This window comes from Emydura macquarii, unplaced genomic scaffold, assembly GCF_026122565.2.
Source record: "Emydura macquarii macquarii isolate MOO-44397 ecotype Brisbane River unplaced genomic scaffold, CSIRO-AGI_Emac_v2 contig_2481, whole genome shotgun sequence".
NCBI lineage: Eukaryota > Metazoa > Chordata > Testudines > Chelidae > Emydura > Emydura macquarii.
In genome coordinates, this window is record NW_027132618.1 from 4,469,798 (window position 1) to 4,482,321 (window position 12,524).

A 12,524-nucleotide genomic window follows, 5' to 3' on the forward strand; every position below is an offset into this window, starting at 1 on the left:
CAAGTCCTCCTTTCCTCCTCCTGACATAAAAAAAAATCATAAACTGATAATACAAAAACTGTTTCCACATTCAGTAGCGTTAAGGAATTAATCCCGCGTATTACCTCAGGGCACTACATAATAATCTGCAATGTTTCTAAATAAAACAATGCTGACTGATTTTCATGCTTAACAGCACTGCCATCTTCTGGTTCAAACAGTCACCCAGTTCTAACACACAATTACTACTGGAGCTAATAAAGTTCCATACTAGGACATAAACCATTTCAATGTATCCTACTGGAGAGACAGAATACCCAAAATCACATTTCCCCGACAAAAATAAACTTTCAGCATTTTAATGTTATTGGTTTTTACTGTACAAGGTTTTGGTGTAAGAGGTCTGTGGAATACATTATACAAGGAGAAATTTGACATAATTGGACTAAACAGAGCACAGGCAACTGGCACCAAATGACAGGCAAATGACAGAGGCTTTCCTTAAAAGCTTTTAATTGCCCTAGCATAAAGAATAGCCAGGGAATACTACAAATACTGAGATATCTTGTGGCAATGATAAAGCAATTATTGAGGCCAAGAAAGTCACAGGGTTCAAAAAATAACTGGGCATTTCTACAGAGAACAAGAACCTGCAGAGCTACCAAAGTAAGGACAAAAGAAGTTCTGAATACAAACCCTCCAACTGTGGGTGCACAGATCAACCTGGTGATCTTCAAACTAGCCAGCCATGTTCTCCTAGTTTTAGAAAGGTCTCTGCCAGTCAACCTTCAGTTGAACTACCTATCAGTCACACCAAAGCCTGACCTCCTTACAAGCAGGAGGACCTCTGCCTATTTGGGACCTCTACCTATTTGGTATATAAAGTTGGATATGCAGAAAGAAGAAGAAAGGATAAGCAAGGAAACATTAAGAAGAGTAACAGCAATATTAGCCATTGACACAGTAAGAATGGACCTTCAGTTACCTAAATTTGTTCACTTTATTTAGGCTTGGTAGGATTAGATTTTTTTATTTGTAAATGTCAACTGCACCACACACATACTATTTTCAGATCGGCAAAGTAAGGAAAATGCTGCTTGAGTATTCAGAGTATGATATTTACTTTGAATATTTTGACATGGGATGCTGCCAATGCGTGTTTTAATGGTTATAAAACTTTAGCTTTTTGAATCGCATTGTCGGTCATTAAATAATTACACTGTTCAACACCTTGCCATGATTTCCTGAGATTGGGAAAATGTAAGCTGATGAAAATCTAAAAAAAATGCTAACAAAATCTACCAAAATCATAACAAATAGAAATAAAAATGTCAAGCCTATAATTTATTGTGTGAAAAGTATAAAGGATTATTTCCAGCTAAGGGGCCACTTCTTTTACAGATATTGCCCATTCCCATGGCTGTGTCTGAAACTTAACTTCCAGAGATTTATCCAAATCAATATGAACCTCCACCATTTATCTTAGGAAAGTATTAAACAATGCAGCTTAATTATAGAAAATAATGAAGCTAGAGATGACTTTACTTTATTCTATTCTATTCTTACTTTATTCTTTATTTATACTTTATTCTATTTTGAATCCACTTTACACTACCATTCTGTTGTCACCTCTATGGTTAGGGATCTCCTCATGACATGAGCTGAAAATGAGGAAGAGATCAACCTGGCTAGTGAGAGCTCTGACCTGAGTGAGACAGACTGAAGGCTCAAAACTTGATAAATACCTTAAATCCCACATCTCCAAAACAACGGATTTCTTTCACCTCTTACTGTTTCCATTAGATAATTTTAATTCACTTTAAAAGGTTTTTTTTTTTTTAAATAAAGTAACTGAGGTCCCAGGATCCCAAGACCTTCCAAGACAGACAGGACGGACAGACAGGACAGGACGGACAGACAGGACAGACAGAGAAAGAAACTAGTGTTTTTTTTAAAATGAAACTTTTATTCTACTCACAAATATTTCACTATTTGGATTCAGGTAGAAAGAAAGCTGGTTTCACTTCACAGAAGTCTGAGCCCAAGCCAAGTGAAACTTCAAAGGCTAAATGCATCAGACATCATAGCTGATGCTCTAGGTGAAACTGCTGGTAGTATAGCTATAGTTAACAAGCTGTCGTGTGACTGTGTAATAAGAACAACAGCTAAGCAATCACGTAATGCAAAGGACAAAGTTCCACTGAAGAGTTCTGGCAAAGTCAAAAAAGAGAGGGAGAAAAAACCTTCAGTGGTTTGCCATCTCTATGATCCCAAGATGGAATTTCCTCATAATACATGGCTGCATATTTATTACCTGTCAGGAGTAACCAGCATTTAAAAAAACAATCCTTATCGGTTTGAATTAATTATATGCATTAGACTCTAGCAAGTTTAAATAGAAACAAGAGCCCTTTTTATGCTGACTACTAAAGACTGAATTGGAGTCACATCTCCCACAAGGGCCTTTTATTTCCTGAACAATGCTAAAGGCTGAGAAAATGGAACAAGCTGGAGGAAGACATCCCCAGTAGGATAAACAGATCGCTTGGGCAAATGCCCAGGAGGGACCTACAGGCAGCTTCTGGCCTAGTTGGTGAGGATGTGCTGATTCCTGTGGCACCCCAGCTACAAATGAATGCTGTCTTGTCTGGCAGATCCCCTGGGGAAAGCAGGGCCATAAACAATGTTTGTACTCCCCAGGAGGAAATCCCTTAGAGTTGCAACTGCTTCCACCGGCACAGGAGATGCAGTTAGACCCCACTATGCTATATGAGGTGACTTTAGTCCAATATTAATTGCACAGGTAGAAGCTAATTTGAATTTGGGATGGAGAATCCAGTAGACTTTTTAGTTTGTCCAGTGCTCAACAGGTATGCCAGAAACATGACTCTTTACGATAATTGGGATTTTCACTACGTATGGGCATCTGTGAGCCAGAAGGGAGGAGACATTGCAGCAGGAATTCTGATAACATCATGCTAACTTTGAGCAAAGTAACTGCCTATGAGTGTATGTTCGCTACAGCGTTAGCCTAGGCTCTCACTCCCAACGCCCCTCCCATACACAGAGAAAGCCTCCCACCTGAGCTTTCAACCCAGACTAATTGGCACAGCTGTGGTGGTGGGTTAGAGCCTGGGTTCCATTTTCATTTGGATTCACAATCCAAGAACTTTGTAGTGAGGAAACAGGCTAACACATGAGTTCTATTAGCCCTCTAATGTCATCCTGTAATTTAACCCCCATGGAAGGGCAGATGAGTTTTCCCACAATTCTTTGGGAAAGACAGAGTAGCTCAGCTTACTGCAGCACAAAGAATTATAGGATGTTCCTCCAGAAGTCCTAGCAACATACTCAGGTGAGTGCAGCACCAGTAAGCAGACAGTAACTCACGCTAAACTTTGCAGTACGGCTGCTCACACCCAGACGTTACAGTGAAGACACACCCTATGCCAGGGTGGCCAACCAGTCAGAGACGAAGAGCCAAAAAATAGCTATAGATACCGTAAAGAGCCAATTCCCGCTGCTCCGTCCATTTCGGCGGCAGCTTGTCAATTTCACTTTGGCGCCCCATACAATGCGCAGAGCAAAGAGCCGCATGCAAAGAGTTGCATGCAGCTCGCGAGCCGCATTTGTATGAGCAAAGAGCCGCATGCGGCTCACGAGCCACGGGTTGGCCACCCCTGCCCTATGCGACAGGTTGGAGGGCTATCAAGATTTTATTGCCATAAATTTAGGATTGCTACATGACGAGTTGCAGAGCCACAGTGATTTATGCAGTTCTTCCCACACAATCAGCAACGCAAGCCTTGTAACCCCTCATACTGTTACATATTTTGGTATTACCCCTTGCTTTGTTCATTTCATGACCTTTCCTTTGTGTCCTTCAACATTAGTTACTATTGGGGGGAGGAGGGGAGGACACGACTTCACTAATATGGACTGAGCTTAGTTCCATCTACAATACAGAATCGATGTACACAGAATTAAAAAATGGTAAGGCCCTAAAACATGGATTACATATATTATCTAATTTGACAAACACACAATATAACTTTTCCACAGCCTCTCCCCCCCCCCCCTTTTTTTTTTTTTTTTTTTTTTTGGAGGGGGAGGGAGAGTTGAAACCCCCCTCCCTCCAGTAAGCCAGAAAATATTTACAGTTAAACGACACTGTTCAAAAGTTAAAGGTGACCTACAAATGGGAGAAATCACTGCAGGGGGCATGAGTTCCTTTTCTGCTTCATTATTATTATGATGAGGTTATATGATGGCTGAAAGATGTGTCCCCTTCTCTCCTCATTGCCAGATTTTTTTTATTTTGTATTTTAAATTAAAAATTCAGGTCTGACCTACCCAGAAGTCTCTGTAGTGACTGGAAAAGTAGTAAGATAAACCTCACATGAAACAAGAGGCAGTGATTTTGAAAAAGGAAACAGCATAAACCCAATTAAAAAATGTCTTTTACAGGCCACCTTTAAAAAAAAAGCAGAGAAGGAAAGTAGTACAGGCAAGGGTGAAAATGTGAGGTTTAGTAATGATGGGCCTGAATAGAAGTATCTGGATCTAAATATCCATTAAGGAGATGTAAGCAAATTTTGCAACTTGACACAGTCTTTAGTTTTCAGTTAAGTTTTAAAAATATGTATTACACAGATATACAATAATCAAATGTATAAATGTCTATAGATTAAAATAAGTACTACTGGTATGTATTTTATATACATTTATACGTAAATATATGTTACACATATATATTTAAAAACACCTTTGTGTAGAAACACTAGAGGGAGCACTAACTCGATATTGAGTTACTTTCTGATATTTTCTTTAAAACCTTTTCCTCTTTAATATTAAGGAAAACATTGTGCTTGCTTATGAAATTTATATAATTTCGGTCCTTTACAGTTCTTAAGAGAACAAACTGGTATGCAACTAAAGAGAAAAAAAAGCTCATTACAGAATTTTTAAGAGACTAATCCTAAAAAGCCATTAACAAGCGATAGGAGCAATAGGGAAAATTTCAAAAGAGAACCCTTAGTTAGTGCAAGTGAACATTTGAAAGGTTCAGAGTTAATATTCTGGTATATAAAGAAATGAGTACAACAACTCAATTTACCATTGAAATCTTTTAACCACCACCACTAAATAAGCACAGAATTAGCCAAAATAACCTCATTGGGGGCCAGATATACATTTGAATAAGCTTCCTTTCTGCCTAAATTGGGGTAGTAAGAGGACTTTGGCATTTGGAAAAAAAAATGGTATTGTTATTTTTCAACAGAGGGTTGAAAGCCTGAAGACATACATTCAGGGTATATGCCAACGATTTTCTTCTCATAGTCTCCTATCCACATACCAGGAAAAAATAAAAATCTTATTTAGAAATACCCGTTAGGTTCAAAGTTTGCTCACAATACAATTCCTATAAAACAGCAAAGTCAAAGCTACTGCAACCAGCCTAGGGGATATAGATAAGAACACATTAAACAGGATATTTAAAAGACGCACACATTATCTTCAGGATATAAAATGAGGAACCAAATTCAGCAAGGTAATTCAAGACAGAAATTATCTAAAAACAGCTCTTCCAGTTCTAGAGACCTTGGAATACCTAAAATCCTTGCATTAAAAAATTTCAAAAGGTTGCAGTCACATCAATTTCTCAAAAGTGTTTCCCATATATTGGTGCAATCATAGGAGAGGGTGGTGCTCTGCCACATTATAGCTATATTACCGTCAATAAACTTCACTAAGTATGCTATGCCAGGATAATAAACCCAAACATATTAATTTAAAGAAAGAGATTAAACAGTGGTCAAATAAACTCCTAAATCACTTAAGCACTTTTTGAATAAGTCACATTTCCAAAATGTGCACAGTTTGTAAGAAGAGCCCTCCTCATGAGAGAGATCATTCACCCATATTCTTTAATTCAGAAACAATGTTTATGTTCATCTGATGAAAATTAAATCATTAATCTGGACTGTAAATGTTCAAAGTGTCCCGTTACAAGTTAATGTCATTAGAAAAGTGCTGTGGCTTTCCAACATCACCTTGACAAGCAGCTGTACAGAAGGTTTCATAAGTTCCTCAGACAACATCCCACGTAATTTTTAGTATAGCAGGGCCTACAAAGTTGTTTTTTGATACAACAACGTTAAAAAAAAAACCTGACTATTTCTCAGACTCAATCACAGCCCAGCCCCACTCATGAATAAAAAAGGTGCGGACAGCCTCTGGTCCCCTTATTTTTTCTAGTCCCATTACTTAATGTTATATGGCATCTACAGCAATCACTTATGTCCAAAAGCATTATTAAGATGGCACTTACTGAATTTCAGTCTAGTTTAATGTGATTTAGAAGCTGGAAAGGAAAGCCAGCACAGGACCACCCAAGGACCACCACACCAAGAGATCTGTGGAACACTTATTCCGCAGTGTGACAAGCTTTGATCTCTACTAATTACCATTTCTGCTATTATCCTTTTATGTGTCTAGCACACCCTCATATTTGCCTCACATCTCAGTCCCCATCCAATCCAGCTGCTGAGGGTTATGGCAAGGGTGTGTTGAGAAGGGAGGATGATCTGCCAGACATTTACAGAGGGCAATACTGTGAAATGCAATTGGTAGATAAATACATTCCTAAGTGGGGGTTTTTTTGGGGGTTTTTTTTGCACTTAAAGTTGTGTTTCCTAGCTGTTCACTGTAGTAAAATACTGCTTTGAAGACTTCATGATACCGAGAGCTAATTCATTTGAGGAACGTATTAAACATCTGCACAGCAGTCCTTGAAGATGATGCCAGAAAGCCACACAGTTTTTCTATCATGCTCCAACAGGCTTTTTCCATCAAAAATGTTACGTTTTAAACCATTCCAACAGAGCTACTGAAGGCTGAGACCTGAAGCACTAAAAAATACATTGTTGCTTGAAAAAGTATTTGAATATTGTAGAACACCTAATTAGTATTCTTTTACAGAAAACCAGCACATAGTCGATCCCTATCCTGCAGACACTACATAATTATGCTACAAATCTCATCTACAATTAAGTGACTGGGACTAGAAGCACCAAACATGCAGGTGTCTCCCATTTAAGCTAAAAAGAACTCACCTAGCTGTTACTACTAGTAGTTTGTCCCTTCCGCTATCTACAAGCCAGCACCAAAACTAGATTTTTCAGGCCTGGAGGAAACACTATGGTCACTAACTTCTAACACAAGTCATAGTATTTCATCCAGATAATATTGAAAAGTGTCTAGTCACACACACCAAGCCAGTATTAGTACAGATTTGCTCATGGTGTAAAATATCACCTTGTATTATGGAAAGGAATAGTGGATAGCCTTTTTTGAGAGTTTGAGGAAAAGCTAGTGCGCATTAGTGCATTTTTATATCCCTATATATAACAGTCTATAACCAGATTCAATTTTCTTCCTGGCAAATGGCATCACATAATATTCTCAGGTCATTTTACAAAGGGCTGTATGAGAAAGGTAAATACAACATTAAGGAAGCTCTACAATACAAATGAGTCTTCTTGTACATGTTCCCAATAGATGGCAACAGAGTTCCAAAAATACAACAAAATTAAGGCCTTCCTTAACTCTTATTGAAACAAGAAGCCATTAAAATGGTTATCAGTGGGCCCGATCCAACGTTAATGCTTACGCCTAACTAACTTTACTCACATGAGTAGCCTCACTCAAGCCCATGGAACTTGTACAAAGCTATCCAAGGGCACAAGTGTTTGCAGGATCAAGGCCAAGGTGTCTGATAGGAAACATGGCAGAATGTGTGTGTGTATAGCAAGCTACCTGATGGTCCAGCTCAGAGGCAAGATGAAGCATATCATTTATTAACAGCGATATGGAGTAAAGCAATGTTTGTGGCCTATTTAACAAGAGCTTCTAACAAGGAAAATAAACACCAGTTTGTTAAAAAACTTGATGGCAGTATCTTGATCTTTGACTATATTTTTGCAACATAATTTAGAGAGGGGAGAATTTTTCAACCAATAAGTATTTAACCCCCAAATACCCATTTTCCAGGCACTTTTCAGCTTACTTCAGACACAATTATCAACTAATATATCGTTTTGCTGTTTGAAACTGGCTTGGAACTAGGCCAAAGTGATGTCTGAAAGTGCAGTGGTTGAGATTCTAAACACAAACTGTAAGATTTTTCTAAAGCCTTAGATTTTAGGACTATTTACCTCAGCGTATAAATTTATACTGAAAACTAGAAGTCCTATTTTTAATTATACTGAAGAGAGAGAATATATTACATCAATTGGCTGACACTCCCTGAAACCCCTCATTCTACTTTGAACATCATACATACATATCAAGCAGTGTGCACTTTGCAGCTTCAAAATCCCAAACATTAATGCAGAGTTGCTTCTCTGAGGAACACTTCTCTGTGGCTACTTCTGAAGATTTAGAAGCTTTATCTTCAAAGAAAATATCATATTAGAAGACATAGAAGGCAATCCTCTGGGTTGTCAATGAAAAATTAAGCTTAAAAACAAAACAAACAAAAAAACCAACAAAGTACATTCTCTCAGAGGAAGGGGTGAGATCTCACTGGTGCACCACCACAATTTTATGAAAATAAACATGGACATATTCTCACGCAAGCCAAGTCCCGTGCAGACTGGGCTTGCACACTAAAAAGCTACAGTAAAAGATCCAAGCAGTTTGTGTTGAGTACCAAAATGCAGCAGCATTATATCTGTAAAATTCCTTATGGCTGGATTATCCAGTCTGCTAAAACCACTTTGTGCTATGTAGCAGAAAGTGGCCTTAAACCAGACAGATAAACACAGGGAGAATTCCTCTTGCCCAGCCTGTTCTCTCCCCCAGTGGCTAGATGGAAGAGGAGGCTTTGCTGCCTACTGGACCCACAGCCATCCCCCACCCCCGCAGCGCACAAGGGGAAACGGGGCATGTGTTGGGTGGTACAAAAAGGGGGTGTGGCAGAGCAGAAGTCCACTCTACCTGACCCCTCAATGACACAAAGCAGAAGTGCTTCTAGCAGCCTTAACTTGCACTGGGGGTGGGCAACCCTGAATCAGGGAACTGCAGCCCCCCATTTCAGACGGAGTAGAGAATCAAAGCCTTCCTCATTAAGACATACTGAATGTGCACAGATTTCATATACAGTATAAAACAGACTGGTACAACTACACTATATGTCCTTTATTTATACTGCATGAAGGTATATGAACCAAGACTGAAAAATATACCTGGTTTCCAAGTCAACTAGGTTAGGGTCCAGAGGAACAGTCTCTGTTGTAATTTCCACCTTTCGTACACTGCCAAAGAAGTCTGTTATCAGAACATTTTGAGGATCTCTCTGAAAAAGATCAGTCCGGTGTCCAGGTGTAGAAACACACACACTTCTAGGGCACACCTGAAACTGAACACAGAAAGGACAGTTACATTTTCCGCTTGCACATTTACTCTTTAAATTAGCCTCTCTAGGTGTCTGCCAGAATATTGTTGGGAACGGAGAGACGACCACTGAACAAAAACCAACACTGATTTCACTGGTATCAATAACACATCTGATGGTTTTCCATGGTTAGAAAAGGCAGTTTAACTAAAGTGCTGTTTTGTCATGATTATGCATTAAGAAACCTCTTTCCCGCCTGATGTGCCTGTAACACCCATTAACTCTAATGAAAAATTAATATTAAAAAGGAGTTATATGCATCTCTTGCAGGAGAAAACAAGCCATCAATCAGAACAAGCTGTGGCAACTTCTGAAAAATAAAAGTAGGTGGGAATCCTCCAGGTCCATCAAAGGGAGGCAAATGAGGTTACATAAGTGCTTGCGAGCCTTGGAAAGTCTACTCAGTAGCTAATTAAAAAGGTTGCAAAAATGAAGTAAGAAGCTGGATTCTTGACATAGGTCTAGAGGAGCCAAAATCCCAATAGCTGTCTCTTCTACAGCCTGTAATTTAAACTAGGAATTAGAATCATCATATATTAAAAATAGTTTAAGACTTATTTTAAGTTAGGGTAGATGTGCCTGCAGCTCATGCAGCGTATTAGCCACAGGTCAGTTCCACTGCTATGCCGAATTCCAAAATGCAGCACAAACATTCCTGTAAAGGTACAGCCATCCAGGGAAGGAGGCAGCAACAAGCTTATCTAAGTTTTCCTTAGACCTCAAGAAATTCCGTATAGCAAAGCTTTTGCGGAAGGTAGGTAGGCATCAGTGGGGACCCATGCAGCTTAGTGTTTCAAGTGGCTATAAAAGGCAGCAAGTTTATTAAATAAGTAATACAGTAAAACATGGTTCTAGTAACCTCTGAAAGCAGGGGCACAAAAGGGGAGGATAGCCCTTATGCATCATTGCTGTCCATCCTCCTCTCCTCCCTCCCGCCACCCCACCCCATTTCTGTAATTCTATAAACATGGCTTTTCAGGTCTGGACATCTACCTTCTTTCCAAAACCACAGCTTAACCAGGTCTGAATTCCCATCTGATGTATCGCACCGGGGTATCTCCAAATCTCACTTGGGTGTTCCCACATACCTCTTTTTTCTTATCTCTACAGGCAATGGATGTGTTACTGCCCAGTTCAGGAAAAGCCACTTGACCATAAATTAAACACACATGCACCCACACGCTATTAGGGCTGGCAAAGACTCCAGCTATAAATCTTTCTGCTAGGACCAGATAGCCAAATTATAATCCTCCAAAACCCAGAAGAAACAACAAATTCAACCCAAGACCATCTCCCTGCCTTCACTTAGGGAAAGCACACATCTACAACCTAAAATGAATACTAGTAATCTTTACAACCACTGCAGACTCCAATAGCTGGATATAGCATGGAGCAGTTCTGGAATAATACTTTGGTTTATATAGCACCTTCTACCCAAAGACCTCAAGATTAAGTATTATTCTTCCAACTGTAAAATGAAGACACTGACAAAAAGAAGTTACTTGTCCATGGTCACACACCAAAATCAGCAGCAGATTTGTGAATGTGACCCAACTCTCCTGATTTTCAGTCTTCCACTCCCCAGCAGATGTTGCTGCCTCTGGCAGGACATTGGAAATACAAAACCAAATGGAGAAGTGGAAGGTGGGAACAATTCTTTAGTGACAGGAAGAGAAAAAAGTAAAGATTCCTCCAACTACTGGCCCCCTTTTAAGGATGGCAACAAGCAAACTACCAGGCAGCTGGACTAGTATTCTTTCCACCCATTGAAACTTCATGATTTACCAGTAACTAGATGGTGCTGGTTAAGCAATCTGGAGCAAAATTTGCACAAAAGGTATTATCAGTTCCTTTTATTACCCTGGAAATTACTGCATTTTTGAACCAGAATGTCTTGCCAAAAATCTGCTTTAAACAAATTAGAAGGAACATCTCAGTAGTATTTCCTATGTACCTGGTAGAAAATACGTAAGAAGCCAGACAACTACGTCACCAGCCACATATCCTGGTCCTCCTAACACGGCTCATACAGCACGATGTAGCAGTATAGAAAATAGAACAGTAAGCCTTGTGAAGCAATAAAATCAGAGTGGCCCATTTGATGAGACCTATTCATAGTAGATAGTGAAGATTTTGTTTTTCTCTATCACATAGCTATCCATACCCATGTCTGTTCCATCACATTTACACTTGGGGTGCACGCTGGTTGTGCAGCTAGTGTCATCTTCGAGTTTTTAGGCATGGCACCTACACTGAACTGTGCTACTCTCCAGCTCTTTGTTAACTCACCAACTTTGTATCCCACCCATATCCAGCCCATTCTTCGAAGCATTTTGCCTTCTCCTGCAGGCAACCCCTTAGTTTACTGTTCCAACTTCACTGTCATAGGAAAGTGATCAGAAGCAGGAGAGGTCTAGTTTTCTATGGTTGTTCTTAACCAAATATTCCAGGATTAACAACTCTAGAATTGGAGAGACACCTGCTGGCCCTAGAGCTGGGCAAAGGGATGAGTTTGGCTGTAAGTTTTCTGGTAAGTGAGTAGACAAGAGGCTTCCTCTGTAGCCATCTTGCAGTCATAACATCTTAAGAGTCGTTTTCCTTCACTCTTAGCTTCTCAAAGAGAACAAGCTTAAAATCTAAATCTTTAAAGCCCATGAATATCCATAATATTTGTATTTTTTAGTCCACAATGTATGCAAGACTTAAGTCTTCTACACTGTAGCTATGCAATCAAGCCACTGCACTGGCTAGGAATGTCAAACACTGCGTAACTGTAACAATTTTGTATTTCTGTAATGTCGACACCATGAATGGGGGAGTATAAAAGATTCAACCACCAACCAATGACTTTTCGAAGCACATCACATCATAACCTTTATCTGTCAGCCCTCAACAGAATTTCAAACCTAGCACCAAAGGTTTTTGATCAACGTGGACTCTGTTGCAAATAGCTTCAAAGAACTCAGCGCAAAAGCTGCTTACAAATTCTTCTTTATGTTAACGACTAAAGGCACACAGCAACAACAGTTCTTTTATCTTAAAGCCCATTGATCTGCTCATTGGTAAAAGAGGCATGACAAATTCTTCC

General features: G+C 39.4%; 1 protein-coding gene across 4 annotated transcripts in view; it reads right to left on the reverse strand.

The window, feature by feature from the left end:
- Nucleotides 1-12,524, reverse strand: part of PIGK (phosphatidylinositol glycan anchor biosynthesis class K) — a 106,566-nt gene that overhangs the window by 65,465 nt on the left and 28,577 nt on the right. For all 4 annotated transcript variants that reach the window (XM_067563417.1, XM_067563420.1, XM_067563419.1 and 1 more), the window contains exon 9: nt 9,228-9,400. In XM_067563417.1, the coding sequence (XP_067419518.1) occupies nt 9,228-9,400 (173 nt within the window). The remainder of the gene's footprint in view (nt 1-9,227; nt 9,401-12,524) is intronic.